This window comes from Gossypium hirsutum, chromosome A05 (assembly GCF_007990345.1).
Source record: "Gossypium hirsutum isolate 1008001.06 chromosome A05, Gossypium_hirsutum_v2.1, whole genome shotgun sequence".
NCBI classification, from domain to species: Eukaryota; Viridiplantae; Streptophyta; class Magnoliopsida; order Malvales; family Malvaceae; genus Gossypium; species Gossypium hirsutum.
Window position 1 is genome coordinate 109,309,721 of NC_053428.1, and position 27,775 is coordinate 109,337,495.

General features: G+C 30.5%; 2 protein-coding genes and 2 long non-coding RNA genes across 7 annotated transcripts; 1 reads left to right on the plus strand and 3 right to left on the minus strand.

The window, feature by feature from the left end:
* Nucleotides 1-3,651: 3,651 nt before the first annotated feature.
* Nucleotides 3,652-5,187, minus strand: LOC121229707 (LOB domain-containing protein 15). Its single transcript, XM_041114556.1, has 3 exons — nucleotides 5,058-5,187; nucleotides 4,515-4,770; nucleotides 3,652-4,414 (listed from the first exon to the last, which is right to left on the minus strand). Exons 1-3 carry the CDS (start codon nucleotides 5,069-5,071, stop codon nucleotides 4,031-4,033), a joined length of 654 nt encoding a protein of 217 aa, XP_040970490.1. The 5' UTR covers nucleotides 5,072-5,187; the 3' UTR covers nucleotides 3,652-4,030.
* Nucleotides 5,188-12,164: 6,977 nt separating this feature from the next.
* On the minus strand, nucleotides 12,165-15,509 carry LOC107962235 (uncharacterized). 4 transcript variants are annotated; one of them, XR_005927622.1, is made up of 2 exons: nucleotides 12,813-15,509; nucleotides 12,165-12,509 (listed from the first exon to the last, which is right to left on the minus strand). It is a non-coding gene; the product is annotated as an uncharacterized lncRNA (long non-coding RNA). The 4 variants fall into 4 exon arrangements; XR_005927621.1 differs by having other exon boundaries at nucleotides 12,165-12,517; XR_005927620.1 differs by having other exon boundaries at nucleotides 12,807-15,509.
* A 7,746-nt stretch (nucleotides 15,510-23,255) lies between these two features.
* On the plus strand, nucleotides 23,256-24,771 carry LOC107963477 (uncharacterized). The gene is made up of 3 exons (XR_001701933.2): nucleotides 23,256-23,571; nucleotides 23,686-23,750; nucleotides 23,908-24,771. It is a non-coding gene; the product is annotated as an uncharacterized lncRNA (long non-coding RNA).
* Nucleotides 24,772-25,910: 1,139 nt separating this feature from the next.
* On the minus strand, nucleotides 25,911-27,202 carry LOC107962234 (uncharacterized). The gene has a single exon (XM_016898552.2). The coding sequence runs from the start codon at nucleotides 26,910-26,912 to the stop codon at nucleotides 26,214-26,216; it is 699 nt and encodes a 232-aa protein (XP_016754041.1). The 5' UTR covers nucleotides 26,913-27,202; the 3' UTR covers nucleotides 25,911-26,213.
* Between the last annotated feature and the right edge of the window lie 573 nt (nucleotides 27,203-27,775).

The following is a 27,775-nucleotide window of genomic DNA, read 5'->3' on the forward strand; positions in this document are numbered from 1 at the left end:
ATCCTGATATAGCCCTCCCGAAGAATATGTGGAAAATGGATTTAGCCCGGACGGGTAATCCGAATTAGGGTCTGAATTTAGCCTGGACTGGTAATTCAGATCCAAGCTCATTAGAGTAATTGTCGTTGCAGGGGATTTAGCCTGGACTGGTAATCCTGACAATACTCTATGAGTTTATATAACAGGGGATTTAGCCTGGACTGGTAATCCCACTGTTATGGTGAGTGTGCTCTCTGATATGGAATGTGTAAGACCATGGTTGAAAGATACCATGGCAACCTGATATGAAATGTGTAAGACCATGGTTGAAAGATACCATGGCAACGTGATATGAAATGAATAAGACCATGGTTGAAAGATACCATGGCAACATGACAGAAAACGAGTAAAACCATAGTTGAAAGATACTATGACATCGTGTCGAAGATAAATAAGACCGAGGAAGAGAAACGCCAAGATATCTATTGAACAATCGATATTCAGGTAATATGTATAAGATGGAATGGTTATATGAAATGGTTGTGTGAAATGTTTACAGGAATTGGTCATATGGAAATATATGTACAAAATAGTTGTATGAAATAATTAAGAAGATAGATAAATGAAATAAGTATGGGTACATGGAATTTAATTTATGTTAATTTTAATACGAACTATTATCGAAATAAATATATACAAGATATAAGGAAATGAAATATTGACATAACGAAATGAATGATATATGCTTATGAAGAAACAGTAAGAGAATAATATATTTTGTGACATGTACATATATAATTATCTTTGATATGTTGATACAAGGAAATTATGTAAGTTGAGACTATTATTAAATTCAAGTGTGATATGTTGAGAAAATAGGAATATCAATATTGAATTTATATGAAATATGTGCAAGTATACTAACAATATTGTTGTTTGACGCTTAGACAAGTGCCAAGCTATTGATCGAATGGTAACATGTTTAATTATAAGGAGCATTGAAATGGTAAGTACTTAGATGAAAATATAATTTAAGATTTTGCGAAAATTTTTATGTTCTCTATTTTATTCAAGTTGGTTTCTAATGTATGTTTTGGGCTTCGAGAGCCCAATAGAGAGACGCTATGATTATTTCAAAATATGAATAATAAATGACTCAAAATTATCTGAAAATGTTCAGTAAACTCCGGTAATGCCTCGTACCCTATTCCGGCAATGAATACGGGTAGGAGGTGTTACATATTGTGAAAACTCAAAAGTATGCGATAGTGCTGGGAAAACTATGCATTTCTGTTGTCGTGTTGAGATAGAGCCATTGCCTTAGAAGCCCATTACATTGCAAATCAGGCTTCGAGTTCGCAGTGCTTATACGATTACGGGTTGTAGTATATCAAAGGGCTCCTAGTTGACAGATGTTAATATGGGGTCACGGTTTGGAGTATAACTTGGGAGTCCACTTGACAGTGGTTATGCGGTCAGAGGTTCAAGTTCCACCTCACCAGAAGAGGATGGTCTGTAAACCCGATACAGAAGTTTGAGATGATAATTGTAGGGAAAAACTTAGGAGCTTTCCAGTATAACCAACTTATTTTTTTTCTCCATCTCCACCAAAAGCAGGATCTATAACCTCCTTATTACCAGAACCAGTGATAGAGTTAGATACAATAGCACTGTCAAGAGAAGAATTACTATTAAAAATTTCTAATTAAATCTCTAAGTAAATAAGTTTTACTATATACATAATCATTATTATCATCCACAAAATTTCTAATTAAATTGTATTTATTTCAATTACCATGAATTTTTTAAACAATTTTTTTTAGTAATAAATTTTTTAAATTGTAATAAAATAAAATAATAATAAAATTACACAACTTTAATTTCTTTGAAGTCATAACTTTAAAATTATAAATAATAAACACTATTAAAAATTTAAACAAATATTATAGTTGAAACATTTTTAATAATTTTTATTTCAAATTAAGTTTATTAATTAAATAAAAATTACAAAAAAAAAGGAAATCCCTAGAGGAAGGAGGTAATTATAGCTAGACTTAAAACCATCTTGCAACTTTTAAAAATGTCCCAAAAAATTTCAAGATTTAATAATGTGAATAACACCCTTAAAATATTCAGCATTTGGAAAAATATAACAACAATTAATCATCCATTAGAGGGAAAAGAAAGAGTAGTAAGAAAAGTGTTATAATAAATGTCGATAATGACAATTGGATGATTGTACGTAAAATTAGAAAAATAAGAATATAAAAATTTTACGTGGAAATCCTTTCGGGTAAAAATCACGGGCAGAAGAGAAAAAATTGACCAATGTTGAAAAATGAATGATACAAGAGGCGTTTCGACTAAATCTATTTAAAGATTGAAAACCCTTTTTCTAATCAATGTCAAATAGAATAAATGTAATCCTATACAGATTCTACTTGTGCGGCATGGTCTCTTTATTCAAACTTTCGGCTCTTTGCTTTTCGCTCTCACAAATCCACTTATTTTACCAATATATTTTATTTTTTTAACAAATGATGAGATTCGATTAACATAACTCTAACATATATGGGGATGGTCATGTGTACCTTTTGTCTCCCTTTCCAACAGGAGGTAACTATAAATCCTTCAATGGCACAGAATAGCATGTGCTCACACTCTTTTTTTTCACGTGCAATCACTTCATATTTTGCTCTAAAATTCCCCCAATACACAATCAAATATTCAACTATATCATCTACCATCTTTACTTCACAAAACCAAATAATTCTCACTTCTTTTTAATTGTGAGTGCTACTTGATTTATTTCTAGGGTAAAAATTCTCATTTTCCTAGTGTTTTCTCCTCAACAAAGAAAGAAAACTAAAGTAAAAGCTTATCTAACATTAAGCATTTTATTTTAAAGTGAACATATATAATGCATTCTATGAGTCTCAAAAAAAATAAAGAAAAAGGAGAAGCCTATACATATATATATCTTTTTTTATTTCTTTAGTATCTCGAAATCATAAGGTAATGTTTAGGAACTAAAATTTCAAAATTTGAATTTAGATTTTAAAAATAATGTAAGTCGAGTAGAAAACTATTTAGAAATGTGCTATTTAGTAATAATTTTGAAATTCTTAAAATATTTTTGAATTTGACAATCCATGTTTTTATACTTTTCTAATGTCTATTATATCTTTTTTTTTAATGTATCCACTGGAGTAAACCCAGTGACTAATTATCCGCATTCTGTAACCCATTAATAAGTTAGACGTTGACAATAAATTTTAAAACTGCTCCATACCCAAAGCAAGAATCATACCCTTAACTATCGGTTAAGTTAGGATAATCTTAACTAATTTTACTGTAATATATGCGTTTAATTCTTACCATTTATATCCAAAATTCTAAATCCAAATTCTCAAATTCATTAAATTTAGAATCGAATGAGGTTAAATCGGTTCAACACCTACAATACTCAAATATGGGAGCTTACATAGCCAACTTTAAGAATGCGAAACATATGTAAGGGTTTGACAAACAAAAATTCTAGTAATTTTCATATTGTTACGGCTCCGACATTAGTAAATTCCTTGAAATACTACCGCAACAATACGCTCTTGACACCCCCAACTACGACACAGCAATAAAATCTGTGATCGCCAATTTAAAACTATATGCATGTCAATAAGGAAAAGTTCATTTAATTCTCCATTTCCAATATGGTTGTAACCACATTATTGATTGAGGAAAACAGTAAAGTGAAGTGAAAAATAAGAAATTTAATGATACATGATAAGAAAACAGTATGTACAAGAAAGAAACACATCAACCAACCATTATAGGTAAAGGCGTATATAAATGGACTACAATTGTGGAGCAAGCTAGAGTGAGTAATATTTGAGTGACTAATTTTTTCTTTTGGTTTTTCTTTTTTTTTTTAAAAAGAAGAAGAAGAAGAAGAAGAAGCGATTAAAACAGGATCTTTCGTCTCTTTCTTTCTTTCGTTTTATTCCATATTAATTGTTTTATAATATAGAAAAATAAACTATAAATATAATAATTATCCAAAGTAGGAAACATTTTCATTAGAAATGGTGGTATAGTCTGCAGCAGTGGTAAGTTGGGTATACATGGAAGATGTGGAGGTAGAAGTAGTAGGAAGAGGAGGAGGAGGAGGAGGTTGCGGTGGTGGTGGTGGTGGTGCAACTGAAACAGCCCCAGAAGAGAGCAAGGCTACAAGGGAAGAGGGTATAAAGTTAGCTTCCCTATACTTATATTTCAATATCTCAGCCCTTACTGCATGTACTTCAGCTTGTAAAGATTGAACTTGGTGTTGCAAAGCTGAAATTGCACCCATGCAGCCATAAACAGGATCTCTAAGCCTCACGTTAGCCTCATAAACAAGACTGTTTGCCGCGTCAGCTCTTTGGCTCTCCGGTACCTCCTGAGATATTACCCCCATGAAAGGCATCACAAACAATTAAATCAAAACTGGAATTGATTCAATAATAGCTTTGCTTTGAAGGGATTAGAGTTTTGGTTACCATTAGCATCTTGGAGACATTGCTAGCGCCAAAGACTTTGTGAACGGAAGCAAACTTTTGGGGTTCATGGGGAGAGAAATATGGTGAAAAAGGGCATTCTTGAGCACACCTCCGCCTCAACAGTTTGCAGGCTGCACATGGTGTTATGGTATTTAGGGTTCCTGGAGGACTCAATATATGTCTTCTTCCCATTTGCTGATGACATGACACACCTCCCTCTCTCTTGATCTGCTTGCCTAATTCATCAAATCTCTCTCTAAAATATATATGGAATCAAAAAAAAAAATTAATTACTTTATATATATACATACCAATAAATGTATATACTTAAATATTAATCATAAGAGATTAAAATAGGGTTTAAATTGTGACTTCAACATCATGATTATTTCTTATGATTTATCTTTCGTCACTGTTGATATTAGGGAAAAATAAGCTGAAAAAGTAGAAGGAAGAAAATGAAGACGTAAGTTATAGGTATGTGTATATGTCTAAGCTCTAATGATTAAACAGAGAAATAGAAATAAGATTTCTACTTCTTACCTTTCTCTGGACATTCAAGCATGCTCTCAAGTATGGAGGAAAATATTTTCTGAGAGAAACAAAGATGAAGGCGAAGAGAAAAGAAGCAAGAAAAAGAAAATGAGAGAAAGGGGGCAAAGAATGCTTAAAAGGCAAGATATACATGTTGTCCATTGTTTATCTATAGAATGGAATATAAAATAAGATTTATGTTACAATCTAAAGTTTGAGAATCTAAATCAATTCAACTCAATTTTGTTGCCTTCATTTTATTTTTTTTTAACATGATGTACGAGGATTCATTTAATTTAATTTGTTGATCCACAAAAAACTAGAAAATGCTACTTTTATGGAAATTTATACTTAATTTTTTTTAGAAATGTACATTATTAAGTGATTATATTATATAAAACCTTAATAAGAAGAAATAGACATGTTGCAATCTCTTTCCAACAAGTTTATGATCGAAGTTGGTGGGGATCTAAATAAACGTACCAAAGAACTACCAGTATCAGCACATTTAGTCATGTGATGAGCAACACCATTAAAAATAATACTAGTCAGACCAATACAAAATACAAATAAATTTTATATTTATATTTTATAATTAAAATTTCAAATAAACACAATTTTTATTATCAAAAGAGTAATACGAGTCAAACTGATACAAAATACAACGCACCTTGTAGACAAATTAATTAATTTGATGTGTTTATTAGATTAAAAAAATATAAAAAATATGATATATATATATATATAAATATATATAATTGAATATAAATACATCAATTACGAGATTTAATGGAAGTGAGTTGACTGTTGGTATATTAAAACTATTTCAGTATTTTAAATTAGCTTTGCTCATGTGGTCTTTGGATAGTTGAATTTATTTTATGAATTTCTCATAATTTAAAAAATATTAAACTTTTTAGGGTTCAATTTCAAATTCTGTAAACGAACAAATAATAAAAATAAATTTTTTTTATAAATATTTAATTAAGAAATGATTAGTGGTGTATATATTTATACAATATTAGCTGTATATTAAATATAATCCTCATTGTTCAAAAAATAATAACTTTCATTTAAAAAAAAGAAAAGAAATAAGCAAGTGGATTTAATTGCAAATTTGAAAACTTTTACAAATGTTTCGTTAACAATATAAATACAAATAAAGACAAGCTATGAAAAGATATGTTGTGTAATAAGTGAATTTGGTTTCTCGATTTCAAAAAAAAATCTTTTTGCTTTATCCTTACACTTTTTTTTTTAACAATTTCACTATAGGTTCTGATTATATCTATCTGCATTTTTTGACATAATGCCTAAAACTATTAATAGTCTTTCCTCAACCCATACATAGGAGGATAATGCGCTTCAGTGCAATCAAACTTACGTCTTTCTGCATTGACAACAACGCCCATGCCAATTGAGTTAAGACTCAATTTAGGGGTGTGGGTAGGGGATTGGTAGGAGCCTCAATCCCCCTAGAATGAAAAATTTCCATTTAGACCCTTTAAAATTTTTAAAATTTTAAATTAATAAAGATAAAATTACACTTTAACCCCCTAAAATGGTAAAAAAAATTAATTTAACCCTTTAAAAATTATAAATATATAGATTATTAAAATGATAAAATTATATTTTTACTATTGTAAAAATTACAATTTAATTTTACCTCATTAAAATAAAATTCTGACTTTGCCCCTTCTCGACACTTTATCATTACATTTAATAATTTTAATTACTATAAAGTTTAATTATAGTTTCGAAAATGAAATTTTAATAGCCAGAATTGCCGTGTACTACCCGCAATTTGTTGTTTAAAGAAGGCCAAGGATTTTCCATATAAGCAGACCTGGTGATAGTGTAATTAATATTTTAAAATATATAGTATACATCAATATACTTTATTTATATATATATATATATTAAATAATAACAAATTTTAATATTTTAAGTATGTAAATTTGAATTTTTTTGAGGGAAAGTAAAATTAAAATTAAACTATTTTTTTATAAATTATATAAAAAATGAGATAAATTGAAATACAATAACATTTTATATATATATATATATATATATGTGTGTAAATATTGATCCAAAACATCTCGAATAGATCATATAATATTTAAAAATTGATCCTTTAAAAATATATCATGTAGTAATAAAATAATGTTAAAATTTAAATTTAAATTTACATTTAAAAAATAATAATAAGAGAAAAAAAATCAAATAGACCCCTAATATTGTATGTTGTTAAACAAATACACCCATTAAACTTTCTTTTTATAGTATAAGCTAAAGCTTAGATAATTAAATTATCAAATATGCACATGAAGCATTCTTTTTTCTTGTTTACATTCCCTTAATTAATTTCAACATGGAAGCTTTAATTTGTTGACTTACACCATCTTATATCTTAATTAATATTTTGAATTGAGCCAAGTTGAGTTGAGATTAATTTTTATGTCTAAACTCGACTCTTGAATAGGATTACTAAAAATTTTCATATTTGGATTTAAAAATGGAAAATTGTTATTAAATAAAAGACAACTATAATTTTATAGTTCACATTTAAAACTCAATATATTTTTACATGTTTGATATCGCTTTTAGGCCCTTTTAAAATTTAAATTATTAAAGATAAAATTGTATTTTTACCCCTTAAAAATATACAAATTTGATTTAATCCTTTAAAAATTATAAAGATATAGATTATTAAAATAGTGAAATTACATTTTTATTATTATGGCTTCTCCTGAAAAAAATTTCTAGTTTTGTCCCTAGTATAGGTATGTTGTTGGCTACAATATTTTTCAAGAATTCAACCTATTAGCGAAAGTTCTTTAAATGAGATAATTATTGACAATAAACAATTTAAACAAATGAAGCATAAATCAAAGTTATAAGGATTCATTTATTGCCAACATGACAAAATGAAATAAATCACTTAATATTGTGAAGCTTACTACTCAAAATTACACTACAATGTTCACAGAAAAAGATTGCACAACCTCAAGATTTATACATCTTTTTATAGCAAAAACAAGGTTCTATGTGGATATTCATCACATGCTCATATATGGAAAGATTAGACAGCTCACCAATATTTTCACAAATGGTTAGTATTACAATTCAAGAATTATAACCCTCTTTTAACCTCAATACCATATATATCAAACTGTAATGTAATTTGTAATATTTATTTACTTGCACATTCAATTTGTGACAGTTGATAATTAAATTTATGCATGATATATCATGTGTGAGTTTTATACGACAAGTTAAATAGAACTGTTGGTAAAATTAGAATCTTGATAAGTGTTAAAAAAGTATTTAAGCTACTAAAAAATAGTAACTATTGGACCTATGAAAAAATTGTAAATTCTAGAAGGAATTTCTTATTAACTAATTTCTTTTTTCTCCTAGCTAATATGCCCATAACCTAAAGCCCTATCTAATTACCTCATTGTGTTTCTACTTGGAAGAGTCTATTACTAAAATGCAAGCAATGCAAGCTACTATTTCAAGATAGAGAGAGGAGAGTTTTGGTTGGGTGTAATTTGTGAGAAATGTTATATTCAAAGTGGGTGGTGAAAGGGTATATTTTAGAGAGTGGATATCAAACAAGAGATAAATTTGCTTAGATTATAAGGAAAAACGGCACCATTGATCCATACATATACTATATAAATATATCACATGTATGGATAGTTGTTTGACCCTTATTTTAAGCCATACATATCGCCCCGTTGTCCTCTCATCCCCAACCTAACTCTGTGTCTCCCTCTCTTCTCTCTGCCATTGAAGTTTGAACTGAATTAATTCACCCACTTCCACCACATATTTATGCAGTCAAGTAAAGGACTTGACCTTCTTTAAACCCTATTTAATAAACCCTAGAAAGAGGTTCCAGAAACGAAGTCTAATCATAGGATATACCCAAGCCTGTATCAGCTGTCAACTTAATTTAACAAACATTCATTTCAAATAGGTCAAAATCCTTTGGTACATTACTAAAAAAGAAAAGAGTAATGGAAATTATGGTATGTTTAAAAGATTGTTTCTTATATGTTAGACAACCTATTTCTTTCAATTTTTATATTGTCATCTAATTTTATGTTTATGTTACTAGTTTGCAACATATTGATTTATTTAAGTCTCATATTATTTAGAATAGTTCAAAATAAATAATATATAAGAGGCTTAATGCACACTTTAGTCTCTGAAATATACTGTTTTTCTCATTTGATCCTTCAATTTTTTTTTTGGCCCACTTTAGTCCCTAACATTACCAAACGTTCCTAATTCAATCCTTTAGACATTAAAAAACTGACTGGGATATCCAACCAATCATACGTTGTCACATGTCATATGATGACATCACCATGATATCATCATCCAAAAAAAGGTTAAAAAGTCTTTAAAATGAATTTTTTTAAAAAAGTATTTAAAAACTATTAAAAATAGAAAAAAATATAAAAGTATAGAATTAAAAAAACAATATAAAATTACTAAAAAATAAATATTTACCATAGAAATTTTGACACTTTTAAAATTTTATGTATCACATTTACTAGAGCTTGAACATGAAATCGTTGTCTCTTGGAGGATATCACCTATAATAATTGTTTTATAATTCAATCAATCATAATTTATAATTGGTAGATCTTTTTGAGTGATAAATTTGGATAAGTTCTTTTTTAATCAGATTATTCAAATAATGAAACATAATGTTATCTCAATTAAATAATAACTTAAATAATAAATAACATTATTTTCATTATTTAAATAATTTGAAAAATAACTTATCCAAATTTATCACCTAAAAAGATCTACCAATTACAAATTCCAATGGATTGAATCATAAAACAATTATCATAAATGGTATCCTTCCAATAGATAGTAGTCTCGTGTTAAAGCTCTAGTAAATGTGATATATAAAATTTTAAATATGCTAAAATTTCTAATATATATTTAAAATGTTTAGTAATTTTTCTATCTTTTATATTATTTTTGTAATTTTATTTTATATATATTTAATAATTCTTTGTAATTTTTTATTTTTAATTATTTTTAAGGTTTTTCAAATGATGATGTCACAATAGCATAATCATATGGCATATGGTAGTGTATGATTGGTTGAATATCTCACCTATTAGTTTTTAATGTCCAAAGGACTAAATTGAGAAATTCTGATAGCGCTAAGGATTGAAGTGGGGCAAAAAAAAATTAAAGACCAAAATGAAAAAAAAAATACTTTAAGGACTAAAGTGTGCATTAAGCCTATATAATAAGTTATTTTTTTATGAATGAACAAATAAGCTAAATACTAAGCCCATTGGGTTAAGCTTATTTAGTGAGCTTTTATACATATTATATGTTAATATATGTATGTTTGATATTTAGAGTGCAACTACTCTATTTTGACTAGTACTTTTAAGAATATATTTTGGCATCATAATAGTTGTGTTGAAATGACACAACACTTTAAATGGTTGGTTGTGTCATTTAAAGGTATAACATTTAGTGAAAAATAATGTTACATAACAACACAATTTATTCCAATAATTTTGTTCTGAAAGACATGGCATTTAATAAAGAGCAATATCAAGCAATGACACGACTCATGACAATAGTTAAGTGCCAGTTAGAAGTAGCTATACATTGCCTATTTAAGAACACTTTTCATTATTAATCATTTTACAATTTTGTTTGAATTTTTTAAAATTTTGTTGTATTTTGGAGGTATAAAAGTCCTTAAGGAAAGACTAAATCTATTTTGATGATTTTTCATACATATTTATAAATTTTTTATAACAACTTTAAGGCTTTTTATCTTCATTTTCTACAATAATAATAGAGACTAAATTAAATTCTAGTCTGAAAGTTCATCAAGATATGATCAAGTTGGATAGGTTCAATGGGACCAATTACACAAGATGAAAAGACAAGATGGCATTCTTGTTAACTACATTGAACATCTTTTGTATTCTTGATCTATATCTTCAACCAATATAGGAGCAACACCTATAAACTCTGATGCTACAGTAAAAGAAAGATGCAAATTCTAAGAGGGTGAGTGCATCGTCATGGATACATTTTAAATTTCCTCACAAATAAATTATATGACCTCCACATAAATATAACTTCACTAAGCGAATTTTGGACCGCTCTTAAGAACTCATATAGAAATGAGAAGAAAGGCGCAGATAAGAATCTTGCTTTAAGATATTTTCAATTTAGTATTATCGACACAAAACCTATCATCGACCAAGTGAATTAGAAACCAAAGTTCTTGATTCGCTTCAAGAGGGAGCAATTTTATCCAAATTGGCTCCTTCTTGGAATAGATATAGTAAGAAGATACTGCATTGTCTAGAATCAAATACAATTTAAGAGTTCCTAACTCTCAATTTGAGGTTAAAAATCACACTAAGGATGCATTATTCTTAGTTTAAATGTCAAACTTTGTTAGTGAAAAGAAATTTGGAAAAGGACAAAAAGGGACTTGAATTCAAAAGGAGGACTTCAACCAGACTAATTAAAAGGTCTTGAAAACCGAGTCAGTTTGTTATATTTATAGTAATAAACTTTTCTAAAAAATGTAAATGTGCTTTGTGCGAGACAGATCCTAGACGTTTTTGGCTTTCAACTGAATGACTTTCTTCGCTATTCTCGTACCATGAATTGCTTCAAGTGTAGGCTCGAATAATCACGAACCAAACACAAAACCATAAATGATATATTACTTTCAGTAGGAAAGTCATTCTCTCTTAATAGAAACCGACAAAATTATTATTCCTACAAAATAGAATTTATACTTAGAAAATAAGTTCTCACTATTTTTTGGCAGAATAACAATATTGAAAACTTGTATTGTGGTGCCCCAAACCCGATCGGGACGAACCGACTCGATTCTGGAACGTCACATTAGCCATTTACGTGACTCTCCTTACCGACCACCAAAACACCGTAATCGAACCATCACACCAATCAAAAACATTCTTAAACAAGAAATTTTAAACATACAAGCCTAGAACATGCTTTGTCTAATACAATACAACAAAACATGAACGAGGGTAAAATTGTCAATTTGCACAGTGTAAGCAAAAAACATGTAAATTTAGGCCAACTAGTGTCTTGGGCATCTTATTTTAAATCATTTGTGAAACATTTAGCTCAAAAAGACATTTAAAACTCACTCAATTTCAAAATGAAGTTTAAGGACTAAAACATAAATTTTACAAGGTATCCATGTAAGTGCCCAAATTTACCCGGGCCCAAACCATTAACCAGCCCAAACAATTAAAAACATAAAAACAAAAAAGAGTCCAAGTTTAAGCCCCCAAAAAATACAAAGCCCAACAGGCCCCGTCGCCCCGTACCCCACGTGCCTCCGTCAGTGTACCCTTCGCTCGATGGCTGCTTCCTTGCACCGAAATAGCAAGGTTTTCTTTCGTTGACCCTCTATAGACCTGCAAACATGCAAAAGAGGAGAAAGCAACCACAACCAAAGCAGCACGCAAGGAAAATCAAATAAAATATGTATTACCTTTCGGCTATAAAGCCCCAAAAACTAGAAATGTATTTTTACACACATTTAAGCAATCAAAACTGAAAAAAAAGGCTAAAAAGGTTGATTGTAATTTTCTTTTTTTCGATTTTTATTTTTTCTTTTCGATTTTCTGTTCTTATATATATTTTTTATTTTGAATCTATTTCAAAAAAAGGATAGAATAAAGGAGAGGGGGTAAAAGGACTTACCCGAACCTTGGATTACGTCGTCGGAGCCCTCCCTCCCCATCGTTGAAACCGTCCACGGAAGAGGAGCCCTTTCTCTCGGGTTTTCGGGCTGAGAAGGCATGTCCTTCAAAACATGTTTTTTTAAACGAGGGAAAAACCCCTTTTGGTACCGCTCCGACCACCGTCCACGGCGGAGGAGCGACGGTCATGGTGGCGGCGCATGAATGGGTTTCTTTTGAAACCCTAGCAGAGAATAAATGGGGAAAAAGGGAGTGTTTTTCTAATTTTTTTTAGAGAATAAAGCAAAAATAAAAATTTTTAACTTAAATAAAGCCACAAAACGGTGCCGTTTTGCACCCTGAGCCCCAGCGCCAAAACGGCGCCGTATGGAGCCTTTGCCTGCGCAACCGGACCCGACCCGTACCCAGGGGGGATCCGCGTGTTTCCCATTATTGGGAAATTTATGCGCGAGATCCCTCCGCTTTTGTGAGGCCTTGCAATGTAGCCATTGTTTGCTTCTTTTTTTTTAAATTTTTACTGCTTGTTTTTGTTTTCGTTTCAATATGGTCCACCTCGAAACACAGCGCATGAGGGTTGGGGATATTTCCCAATCAGTCCCTCATTTGTTTCAGCGTGTTTCATCTAGGCCCTCGACAGCCTATTTTCTATTATTTATAATTTATACCCTAAATTTTAATTATATTTCAACTTAATCCTTGTTCTGTTCAATTGATTTATTAATTTCTTTTTTCATTTTTTTAGATATGTTATTATTATTCATTTTAGGTACCTACATTATATACTTCAAATTATTATATCTTGTTTATTTTGAAATTATTTATATACTTCAAATTATTATATCTTATTTATTTTGAAATTACTTATATACTTCAAACTATTATATCTTATTTCTTTTGAAATTATTTATATACTTTAAACTTTTATACATTATTTATTTTGGATTATTTATATACATATGTTTTTCTATTTAAACTGTTTTTATACATTATTTATTTCAAATTTCTCTTTTCATATTATTTATTCTAATTATTTTTATACGTTATTTATGTTAAACCATTTTATATATTATCTATTTTACGTTTTTATATGTTATTTTGTTATACTATTTTATATGTGAATAATTTTAAATTCTTTTATTATTTATTACAAACCTTTTATCATTATTTACTTTAAGATTTCATATATATATATTACTTTATTAAATTATTTTATATACTTTTTATATATTATATATATATTTTTAAAAATTTGTTTTCCATATAATATTTATTTTAGACATTCTATGTTTTCTTTTAAACTGTTATACATACTATTTGTAGTGAGCTAAATTCGCCCGGGCCCACTAGAAACCCAAACAGACAATAAATAAATAAATATATTAAAAACCCAACAAATTTTATAAACAGTCCTTTTTTACAGTCCAAAACCTAAAACTAAATACAATACCCAATCCCCAAATACCATTAAAACCCTAAACCAATGCCCAATCCCCAAATTAACACAAGGCCCAAAACTACATTGGCCCAAATGGCCCAGAAATTTTTGGAAAGGAAACCCTAACCAGATCCACCTTGCGCCGCAGCCCTCACTAGCAGCCTGGCCACTCCAGGCCTCCGTACGCCCCAACGTCCAGCAGCCACGCCACAGCCCTCATACGCCAGCACAGTCTCCGTACGACGCCAGCGCGCACCTGTACCTGCAAAGAAATGGGCAAAACGACAACAGCAACAATGGCCAATACAAAAAAAGAACAAAATTGAATTCTTTTATTTTTCTTTTTGAACATTCGGCTATAAAGCCGATGATTTGATATTGTATAGGGGTTCCCCCTTTTTTACAAACGGACGCACTCCATTTTGCCTACTGAATACAAAAATCAAAACTTTAAAAAAGGTGATTATTCGGCCTTTGTTTTTCTTTTTTTCTATCATCGTTTTCCCCTTCTTTCCTTATTTTTTTTGGTTTCACATACTGTTCTTTCGAGTATAAAGAGGGTAAAAGAAAGCAAAGGAGTTTACTTGGATGAATGAACCGCCGGAATCCCCATCTCCTTTGTTTTAATCGAAGTCGAGATTTGAGGTCTGAAATCGGGGGTCCTCATGGCATGGATCCAAGCGGGGTTAATGGGCGAACAAGTCTCCCTCCGTCGATCGTCGCTCGGCGGTCCAATGGCAGCTAGGGCCTCTTGAGATTCGAACTAAAGAGGGATTTAGGGTTTGGGTAAAGCAAAAAGAAAGAAATGAGGGTTCAGCCAAATAGGAGGTTCGGTTAGGGGATTTAAGGGATTAAAAACGACACCGTTTGGACCAATTATGATGGTCTCAAACTGCACCGTTTTGAAACCATGCCTGATAACCCGATTCAGCGCCCTCATGATCCGCGCGTTCGTCGTAGTAGAGGGGAATTTGCGCTTCTAGTCCCTCTTTTTATATTAGCCTCTGATTGAGTTCGTTCGAGACTCCCTGAGCTTTTTAACTTGGACTTATAGTTTGCACTTATTTGCAATCGGATCCGTGCCTAAACGCAGCACTTTGGGGATCTGGTATATTGCCAGTTCTAGTCCCTATGTATTTGTGTGCGTTAAGCTTCAGTCCTTCTTCTAACTTCAGTAACTTATTTTATTTATTAATTGTCCTTTTAATTTTATTTTCGTTTCAATTGAGTTTCTTGTATTTATTTTTTTCAGCATTTGTTTTCTTTTGAAACCCTTTTATTTGTGAAATTTTACTTCTTATTCACCATTTAATAGATTATCTTAGAGTATTTTGTTAAGTTTTGCATAGTTTTTATTTGTTAGTCACACTTTCATTTATATATGTACATATATCCTTATGTGTGACCATATATATCTATTTATTTATTTTCCTTTAAACTTGTTTGTTTGAAATGTTCTTTTATATATATATATATACTTTATAATAAAGTCAATTTCATGCATATCATCAATATTATATTATTTTATACATATATTTGCTTTTAGAGTTATCCTCATCTCTTATCATATAATTTCACGTGGTGCACATAAAGCTATTATTATATGTATATATATATATATGTTTGTTGACCTATATAGATATATATTATTATCTCTATGTTTTCTAAAATGTACTTTCCTTTAAATCTATATATATATCTATATCTATATATATTAACATTTATTATTTTAAAAGTTTTTTCTTTTCTATATATGAAACAAATTCGGAAATTTCATTGTTTTTTATTGATTATAAAGCTATTATTGATTAAGTATATCTGTTTATTATGTTGCTTTTGTGTACATATAGTAATCTCAAATGTTTTGATGCAAGGATGTGTATAGTTTTTAGATTATTTTTTTTAAAAAACAAAAAAAAATTTATATGTATTTTATTATTAATCTCCTGTTTTTTATATATAAATATATATATATATATGTATGTTTTATAAATCTATTTTGTGCATTATATCTCATTGCGTATTTTATTATCTTTTCATATTATATGTTATCATGTGCTTTGTCAATTTTCGAATAAATTCGTTTTTAAAATGTTTTGCACATGACTTGATTCAAAATTGTATTTCATAATATCTATTTCAATAATTATATATTCTTGTTTTTATGCAAATTTGTCAACTCATACATTATGTGTTTTAAAAATACTCATTTTTTTATATATATATATTAATGATTGCATGTGTATATTAAGCTTGTCATTGTTTTACAATAATCTTATACCATGTTGCTTCTTTGGATTGCATTTTATTTTATGCCTCTAATAATTTTATTATGTCATGTATGCCGTCGTTGCATTTTATTTATTCATTGTTGCCATGTTAATTGTTCTCCATGCATAATTGAGACTGAGTCATATTTTCAGGCTAATTATATTTAATTGCTCATTTTCTTGGTTGATTGATATTCTCATTCATAAAGTATGGTATCTCATACGCGCCTATTATCCCATCTCATCGTTTTCATTTGGTTTTTCGAAATGTGGTTTTATAAAACCCAATTTCTACGATTAATGTCACTTTACTTCAAATCGAATTAATACGTTTTAAGTATTCATTCAAAAATTCTTCAAAACGAAGATGAGATTCGATGTTTGGTGATTCGAGGAATCGTGCCCTAACGTGTTGGGTTGCAATTTCGCATTTGTTCAAAATAATCGAATATCACTTCAAAATTTCACTCATGTCTTTTAAAATTCTTCAAAACGAAGACGAGATTCGATATTTAGCAATTCGTGGAATTGTGCCCTAACGTGTTGGTTTGCAATTTTGCGTCTGCTTAAAATAATCGAATACCCCTTCAAAATTCCACTCATATCTTCTAAAAATTATTTAAAATGAAGGTAATATTTGGCGTTTGACAATTCGAGAATCATGCCCTATTGTGCTGGGTTATGATTTCTCGTTTGCTCAAAACAATCGAATATTTCTTTAGGTTTTCATTCATGTTTATTAAAAACCTTTCAAAACCAAGGATGTTCGATGTTTGGTGATTTGAGAATCGTGCCCTATCGCGCTAGGTTGCGCTTTTTCATTTGTTCTAAACAATCGAAGATCCCTTCGAAGTTTCATTCACGTTTTCTAAAAACCCTTTAAAACGAAAGATGTGTTCGATGTTTGGGCATTTTAGGGAATAGTGCCCTATCGTGCTGGGTTTCAATCTCCCTTCTGTCCGAAATAATCGAATATCTCTCTGGGATTTCACTCGTATTTTCCAAAGTGAGGCAATGATCAATGTTTGGGAATCTGAAAAATCGTGCCCTAGTGTGTTGGTTTTCGATTTTTCGTTGGACTAAATAGTTGAGCATCTTTTCGTGATTTTCAAATTATGAATTTTCGGACGTCGAAACAAAAAGATTTTTGACAATCAACTCGGGTTATTCAACTTTATTAAAAAGAGCCACATTTCAAAAACATTTTTAGACATAAAGACAGTATTTAATTGATTTGGTGCCAATTTTGGGCGTAGTGAGGATGCTAATCATTTCTCATGCGTAACCGACTCCCGAGCCCGTTTTCTAAAATTTTCGTAGACCAGAGTCGTTGTATTAGTAAATCGCAAATGTTTTATTAAACCAAATTCTTAGGTGGTCCGATCACACCCAAAACAAAAAGATCGGTGGTGACTCCATATTTCTATTTTCCAAAAAGTCGATTTCTCCCCTTTTTTAAAATTTAAAAATTTTAAATCGAGGGATGGTTTCGACACTATTCATTTTAAGTTGTATTTTTAAATTATTTTGTGTATTAATTATTTTAGATTGTATTATACAATTCCCTTTAAATTGTTTTTTTATAATATCTCTTTTTTAATTTATTTTTTATGTATTACTTATTTAATATTGTTTCGTTATTTATTTTAAATGGCTTTATGTTATTTATTTCATTCTTCTGATTATTATTGATGGTATCCGAATAATATGTGTTGTGTGGTTTTTGCCATTGAGTATTGTAATTCGTTCATTCATATTTTCATATTACTGCCATTCGCTTGTATAATATTGTATTCGTATTGTATTATTCCATGCTCTATGTTATATCTTTATTTTATCTAGTTTAAATCATATCGTACATTAAACCCCAACATATTTATCCGACTTAGATCGCTTTATTCTATTTCAAACAAAAAAAATGTACGTTGTTAAATACCATACTCGTTATTTTTTCAAAAAGAAGATTTCAAAATAAGGTAATGTTTCTCGCTTTGGAACATCGAGGAATTGTGCCCTAACCTATGGGGTTTCGATTTTCTCGCTGATTCTAAATAGCCAAATATCCTTTAGAGTTCTAAAATACATGGATTTCCAATTAAAATTAAAGACAAACTTGCGCTCGGGAGTTCATGGTATCGTGTCCTAACTTACGGGATGTGATACTCCGATATCTCGAGACGAGAAATCTTTAGCAATCATTTTGAACTAATTCAAGCATTTTTTAAAATCGACGTTAATAAAAAAGGATCGTATTTTAAATCCATTCTCGATTTTCAACTTTCAACTTTAGGACGATAACTAATCAATTTGGTACCAATTTTGGGCGTGGCGAGAGTGCTAATCCTTCCTCGCATGTAACCGACTTCCGAACCCGTTCTCTCGAGCTTCGTGGACCAAAAACACCGTTTTAGTTAACTAAAACGTTTTATAAAAACAAAAGTGATCCGATTACACTTAAAAAAGATCGATGGCGACTCTCGTTTTAATTTTCACTTTCAAACAAAGTCGATTCCCGTTTTCAAGAAATTGATTTCGACAATCCAAATAAACCATTTTGTGAAATTAAAGATCGCATATTGAAATTCATCATTTAAAACCATGTCACGTAAATTTTTAAAGCATTTCGAGGTGTTTAAGGCCTTCGATTTTATTGTATAAACATCGGCACTTAATTGCAAAGGTTTCGAAACATGCCCCTTTCACTCACCAGCCACGTCGAGACAACATGATTTTTCACATCTCGACGTCGGGTGCTCGTCACAATGTCAATAAGGGCTCATCACAATGACGTATTGCAATATTGCATAAAAATTGCAGCATTTGCATATGACACTTTGACATTCAAACACATACCATTTCATTATTTCATGTCATTTTCCCTACTCTAACATGCCATATAGCATGCTTAAATTATATAAATCATGCTCAAACACACAAGATCATACATTAACATGCTTTGGCATCAAAATCAATCACCCATGCTAACATGCTTTTCTAAAGTCTCAATTTAATTTACTCAACATACCAAATTTGCATATAAGGCAATTTAAAGTGCAAAAAATATACATACCTTGCCATTTGGTCATTTTGCGTCTGACCAAGCATTTAAAGCATCATTTAAACAATTTTAACCACAAATCACTATGGCACAAGCATGCTATTCTACATATAGTCTAAGCAATCATCAAGCATACTTCATGCAATCATCCAAGCAATAAAAACATCCACAAAATAGTTTTAAAAGTCCTTAAATAGTCTATGGAAAGTCCACTTGCACAACCAAGATGCCTTTGCCTTTGGATCTCAAGCTTGCCCACTTCCCCCCTCCACACAAGCTATTTCTCTGCCAAAAAAAAAAACAAACAAACAAGGGAGTGTGAGCTTAACCAAGCTTAGTGAGTGTTGAAGATGCCACAACAAATCGAAGAAAACAAGAGTTAAAAACAAGCATGCTAAACACAATTATCATATAGAATCATCAAAATCATATCATATGGATACATTGAGAACTTGTGAACATGAAAATATTGAAAAAATAGCTTTCATTGGGTACTCGGATCTCCTTCACACCATGACTCAAAAAGCCTACATGTCCCAAGTAAGTGTAGCATAAAGCTAACACTATCCAACACACCAACATATCCCAATGAATGGAGCAATGCTCTACATTCTCTTATCCCTCCAAACATGTCCCAATAACAAAGCATATAAATGAGTACTCAAATCCTATAACATGCCAACTATATCCAATGCTTTCAAAGGTTCACAAGGCCAATATAGCCATCTCACACATTCATTTTCTAGTTTATGCACACTTTCACATATCATACTTTACCATGATCAAACACTTATCTCATGTTCTCATAATGCACTTCAAGTGCTAACACTTTACTCATTGAGCCAATTACACTTTCATATCAAAGGTATGTGTATAAAACCAGCTGCCCACAAGTCATATCCACATATATTCAACATATATAATTACATCATACACTTAAGCATTTCACAACACAAGTAAGCTTGTTTGCAAATCAAGTACCCTATCGTTTCTATAGAAAGTTTGCTGAAAGAGCAAATTTTGATTCAAATTCTCAAATATCTTTCATTTACATTGTCAACCTTTATTTAGGATATTTGCGATATCCCTCAAGCATAAGAAACTTAAAAGCTATGTATTTGCATTAATAATTACATTAATGACCAAATACATGCATCTAAATCTAATCCTAAATTCATGTAAAATTTCAAAATTCACGTTTTAATAAACTAAATGCATGTATCTAATGCACGTACATTCGTTCATGCATTAATTCATTTACTAAATGAGCTCAAAAGTCTGTTAAGAATCTTCTAACCAAATTAGGCTTTTCATGTTACAACTCATTAGGCTTTCAAAGTCCAAAATATGTCTAGCTTCATCCTCTTCAATTTAGACCAAAGTAGCTAGCAATTCGATAAATGCTCTTGCATGAAAAGTGCTAGTGCATTGGAGTAACAATTTTCCGAAAAAAGCAACCTAGTAAACTTGGTTTGATCTGCAGCAGAAGTATTCGCATTTTCATCCTTGAGAACAATCAATGGTTTGCAGGGGTTGTAGTTGATACATGCCCACGCTAAAGAAACTTAGGCTGATGATCCAATTCGAGTATTGTATTTCATTTTATTCCAATTATGTTATGACATTATTCAAAACTCTTCTTCTCCTCTTTCTCCCATTCTATGGTTTCTTCTTCTTTCCGGCATGGTTCAGCATCAAATTCCTAAAAGAAATTTATGATTAAGAGCCTAATAAATTGATTATGCCCCTGATATCTTAAAGAGTTTTGTACCTAATTAAAAATGTTTATTAGGCAACATAAATTGACATCATCACAAATTTGGTAATTCAGAAAACTAAAATGATGAAATAACTTTTCAATTTTCATAAACTTTCCTGATGGCCAAACATCCACAATTTTTTATATATATTTTTATATACATATAAGTTAGCCCATTAAATGAATGGTATTAAAAGATGACAAAAACCAAACATGGGGATATTAATGACGAGACCACGAGGCTCACGTTTTCAGTTGTGTGTTTGTGTTTTTTTTCGGTTAATATATCATTAAATAATTTTAATGTTTAATTTTATACGATTTTTTTATTATATTTTAATATTTAAGTTTGACTTTAATATTTTTAAATATTTAATATATATGTTTTAGTAAAAAATAAAATCATTTAATTGGATAAAAATATTCAAGTACTAAATTGAATATTAAAATTAAACTCAGCTGCTTAATTGAGACAAAAAAAAACCTCAAGCTTTAAAATGTAAAATTTTAAATATCAATTTAAATATTGAAGCTTAACTCAAATATCAAATTTAAATTCAAATTAAAAAATAATAAAAATATAAAGTCTACTATATGAATTATTATGACTTAAAATTTACATTAATACTTTACACTTTAAATACAATCATGTCATGAAAATAGTTAAAAAATAATAAATATATAACACAAATATATGAATGGTTTAATTTTTCCCTTAGTCCTTGTACTCTTTAGATTTTTAAAATTAAGTCGCTCTACTTTTAGTTCTAGAATTTTAGTCACCTAATTTAAAAATTAAAGATCTGATTGATAAATTATGAATTAATTTCTGTTAAATTTGAAGGTGTTATCAATAAAATTTTAAATTTTAAAGCAAACTTTTAAATATTAAAATGCAAAAAATTTAGGTTTAAAAAAATTTCATTAATATAATTATCAATTGAATTTTAGTTCTCAAATTTAATAAGTAAAAGACTAAATTTTTAAAATTAAAAATAAATAATTAACTAAAATTATAAATTTAAGGTTAAGAGCAAGGGACCGACTACCATCCCTCCACAATGCTATAAAATGTTCCATCACAAGGGTTAAGAAAGCAACAATAGGATACTTGTTATAAAGGATTCTTCACCCATTTTATATAAAATTTGCCATAGTTAGAGGGGAAAAAAATTATAAAGGCTTAAATTTATTAAAGGTGACTTTTTATATATAATTATTAATAGGACTAAATTGTTTGATATTGAAGACTCGATGTCTAATCCGTCGTCTGACTAGTCAAGATTTAATTATTCACCTCTTTAAGCATTTGATTAGTCAAGACATTAGGACAGCTTAGTTGATTTTATTTGTTGACTTATTTGATTTGGACTTTTTCATTCTATTGTTTTATAGGCAAATGAACTTTCAAGACATGTTTTATTTTCCCTCATTTTCATAATGAAGTTGGAGTATTTGAACAGGTCGAGATCTACTTATCTCCTTTATTTTAAGGAGATTAATCTTATTTTATTTGGGATAAGACTAAAGATTATTTATTTAGGGTTTTATGTTCGATAAATTTGTGTTTATTTTGGATTGTGTAATGCCTCAATTTTTTTTTTGAATTTTGAGTGTTAAATTGTATTAAGTAAATTGATTTGGTTTATAGGTTAAATGTTTTGGATGTATGCTTGAGGTTTTGTGTTCAATTCCTTTCTTTCGAAAATTTTTATTATTTTTTCCTCAATATCTAATTTGACACATCTGGTTTATGTTTAATTTTTGCATGTTTATTAATAAGAATGAGTTTATTGGTTTAGTGATAAAATCTTAATTTTTTTCTTTAATAAGATGAAGTTAATAACTAATCAGATTAGTTGGGATATAATCAGATATTATTTTATTAAAGTTTTTGAGAATTATCTCCTAAAAATCCTCCTAGTGTCGTCCCCCTAACCCCCTCACTCTCCACCTTTTTGTTTTTTCCACCTTTTTGTTTGTTTCCTCTTCACTTTTGTTGCTGTAACCTCCTCTTTGTCGAATTTTCTCTGCTTTCTCCTTCTTTCTTTTTCTTTTTTCTTCATTTTTTCATTGTTTACATAATTTTACGATTAACGCTCTCTTCTTTTCCTCATTTGTTGTCCCTGCTTATGTGTTGCTGCTGTCTAGATTTTGATTCTTCCTAGTGTCATCGGTAACCTTCTGGTTTTGGTGTTAGCCGTGTGTGATCTGAAGTTTGGCGTAGTATCTTAATTTTTTTAAGTAAGTGCAATCCGTTTGTGTTTTTTTAAGAAGGTTGTTTTCGGTTTTAATTGAAAGATTTGTTGGTTGAGGGTGGCTAATTAGTGATGGTCTAATTATTTGTAATTCTGTTAGGTGAGGATTGTGAGGAACACGCCCCTCTTGCAAATTAAGTGCCTTGGAAACCACCGCTTCTAAGGGTAAGTAGCCGAATGCCCAAGTTTAGGGGCTGGTTTGCGCTAATATTTTTGCAAGGGTCGAATGTCTTATTGGTCTTGGCCGAATGCTCTAGGGAGCAACGGCCAAATTTCTATGCGGGTGATTGCTTACTGGTTGAGTTTTGGATGTTGTGTGCAGAACTCGGATTGATGCTGTTGTGTTGACATCCCGAAAACAATCTAGTGTGTCTAACTTGAAAACTTGTAAATTCATGCAAAACCGAAAGTGGGCAGTCACGACACATGGGCGTGTACCTAGCCGTGTGGACCACACGAGTGTGTGTCCTAGGAGTGTGAGCTACACGGATTGATTAAGTAAGGTATGTGGGCCACAATGGCATATGAGCTTATTTCAAATAATTTTTAGGGTCGTGTTTTGAGTCGAATAAGTGAGTTTAATAGTATGCTAAAATCTATTATGTAAACTACCATATGTAAATTTTCTGAAAGCATGCGAAATCATGAAAAGTTGTGTACTTGATTGTATGTTTGTGTGTATGAGCATGTCTTTAATAAGTAACTTCGAATAAGTTATATGCATGCCTCCAATCTATTAATTTGTATGCTCTATTGGCATGTTTCCGATCTATTAGTTTAAGCATATCCAAATATCTGTTAAGTTGGTCGCATGTGGATTAGGGTGGGTTATGAATATGATATGAAGAAAGTTTCTGTAAATTATGTTCTATGATTCTGGTGGGATACTTGCAAAATCTGATTTTGGCAGTTAAACTGTATTACTTGTTTCTAGTGGCTTTCCTGCATTATATCTTGCAGCTTGTCTGCATAATATTTCAGTGGTGCATGACCACTAATTTGGAGTGTGAGTTGGACGTAGATGATGTGCAGTAGATGGGGTAAGATTTATTCTGTATGACATTGTAGTGCTAAGCATGCCTTGTATTTGATTTTCTGCTTTGATATGTTAAACTCGTGTATTAATTGACTATCTGTTATGTTGGTGGGCCTTAACACACATTGGGCTTTTAGCTCACCCTACTATTTTATCTTCTCAGGTAATCCTCAAAATTAGGATTGCGCGGCGTTCAAGAACTCTAATTCAATTTCTTGTAAACAAAATGATTTTAAAGGGTTTTCTTTATTTATTTAAAATATGAATTTTTGGACTGTCCGGTAATTTTATGGACTGGTTAGTAAATAACGAATGTTTTAGAGGACTCTCGCTTAACAACAATAATTTTTTTCAAAATAAGATAATAAAACGAATTCTGAAAAATTATTCATACATGAACAAATGATGTTTTATAAAGAAAATAAATAATTTATCAGGTGGTCGGTATAACCTTCAAGATTCAGTTATAACATCTAGACCGAATTTGAGGTGTTACAGATTGTGCTGATTGACTAGGCTACCATACTAAGCTTATAATTATACAGTTAGTTCGCATATGAAGATGCACCTTTTGGAGAGAGTGTTGCGTTAAATTGCATGATTATTTCTTTGTTATTTTTTATTTGGAATTTCGCACTCAATAGGTAGACTTTTCTTGTGAGAGATTAAATCTTTATAAGTGAGGTTGTAACAAGTTGTGATTAACTATTAAAATTGAGACTACAATTACTTATTTATATAATGGTAAATTAGACTTTAACCAATAAATAATTTGAACAATTATGTAACAAAACAATTCACTAAACGCGAGTTTAAACACAATTTTTTACTGACTAGTTTTCTCAATTTAACCAAATCAAAATTCGTAATTTTCATTAATTTCATGCGTATTAACTTCATGCTATGTGAAAAGTAGACAGACGGTGGAAGGCTGTACAGTACATTAATGCAATCCACATGTGTATTTAATGCCATTAACTTGCAAAAAAAAAAAAAAGGTTCACTTTCCTTAAATACCTAACTACCACGTGAACAGCCTTGAAAGTTAGGAGAGTGTGGGGGAAATATATTTTTAAATAAAATTTCCAAAAATAAATATGTAAATTTTAATCAGTGTATTAACATATTTACTTTGAAGTTATCTTTTTAAAATTATTAATTAGTCCTTAAATGGGGACCTATAGGCATAAGGTAAGCTAACACAAATGTTCTCAGAAAGAAAAAAGATTGAATTGTTGTGATGATATAATTGCATATTGTTAACTATATATTCATCAAGGAACCTTGAATAAATAAAAATTGTCGGTAGCCATGCATTAATTGGTACATAATTACATAAACATGATAAATGTTTACTTACTATATATATCACAATGGCAAGCATTGGATGATGATGAGTTTGAACAAACTGTTCAATGATGAAAATTTGATAGCCCAAACACAACAATCATACATCTGAAACAGTGGAGGCAAAGAGTAGAAATAAATAGCATCTCTCCACAAATACACCAAAACCAAAACCAAAAGAAGAAGAATAGAAGGGAAAATCCACAAATTAAGAACATAATTCAAAGTCAAAGGCAATGATTAAATTAATTACTAGTACCTTGACCTGAACCATGGCTCACCATTGAGAGCAATGCTTTCTTCATGTTTATCATTGACTGACATCCTTTAAACACATTCAGATTTCTTGGTTTAACCCCAAAACACAATGTCGAAGTTGGTGATCCAAGCCCTTCATTTTCATGATGATGATGATCATCATCATCCATGCAGCTATGAACTGGCGACCTCGAACATGAAAAATAGCTCATCTGCCTATGAAATAGCTTTCGATTAATTGAAGATTTAGGCAATGGTGAAGAACCAGCATCATGCAACGACGAACATGGTGATAAAGACGATGAAGATGATGTAGAAGAGCGTGAAGAAGAAGAAGAAGGGGAAGCCTGGGCTTTCCTAGCAGTGATAAGCCTGGGAAAGATAGAGTTCAAAAGGGTGGATTTCAAGCCCTTTGTCTGCTTGGATTTGGAGTTGAATGAGGAATAATATGAAGGAGGTGGAGTAAGAGGAGGAATAGCAGTGTCACATGAAGGATGTTTTGGGGTTCCAGGGTGTGATTCCCACATGAATGGAACAGCACCCGAAGCTCCGCCATAGTAGACCCTGCAAGAAGAGTTAGCCATTGAAGTTTCTTTAGACATGAGCCTGCTGAAGAACTTGTCATCTTGCTTGATTTGGAGGCCTTTCTGATGCTGAAGCTCCTCGCCCTTACTGTCACTCAACATTTTGATTTGGGGAACTGATGGGTGGGTGTGTGCGTTGTCAGCTAAACTTAGTAGATCTCTAATTTCTAAAGAGGGCTCAAGATCCGAAGTTGAAGCCTGGTAAATGCTCAGAATAGAATATTTCAAGGCCGAATGACTTCTTTTAGTCTAGTCTAGTGGTATATAATATAATTAAGGCTCGAGTCGTTTTTTTATTTATATAATTATATTTAAGTTTGGTCTCATAGAGAGATGGTATCAAAAGGGAGATAAAAATCTTTGAATGCACTAAATCATTTTCTAAATGATTTTAGACTATCAAAAATTTTCAAATTTATTATCATTAAAGAAAAGAATCTATACCAAATATTTTAATGAAGTGGGGACTTGTTTTGTTTCAGTAATTAATATATTTGAGATTTCATTTTCCCTATTGCATGTCCTTCCTCGAAGGGTTAGTGTTTAAGATTTTATGTGCATATAATATAATATAACTTTGGTAATTATGATAATGGTGATGAAAGCTATTATATATTGAGAAGAGCAGCTTTGGTGGATGGATTGAGTTGGGGGAATTTAATAGGGTAGCTATAGCTTACTAATAATTTTTTGGAAGAATCTGGTTCATTGATGAGGCAGATCGAAGTGGGTTAATGTGGACCGTCCATTTTAATCTGAATGAGGAAAAACAGTTGAGCAGTGAGGATATATTGGTTACGAGTTAGCAAAGCCCTAATAAATGAGAACTTGTCGTGGTCCATGATTTAATCAAAAGCTGCTTGTTTCGGACAAAGATAGATTGCTTTAAAAACTGATTTAGGATTGTTTAACTTTCCAATTTAATACGATAAAGAATATGGTCAAAGTTAAATGCAAGGTTAGAC

Bases quoted from the DNA above. Each gene is read 5' to 3' on its own strand.
- LOC121229707 (XM_041114556.1), bottom strand. The intron at 4,415-4,514 runs GTAACCAAAACT...GTAATATCTCAG, and splicing joins ATGTCTCCAAGATGCTAATG to GAGGTACCGGAGAGCCAAAG.
- LOC107962234 (XM_016898552.2), bottom strand. From the start codon at position 26,912: ATGTTGAGTGACAGTAAGGGCGAGGAGCTTCAGCATCAGAAAGGCCTC.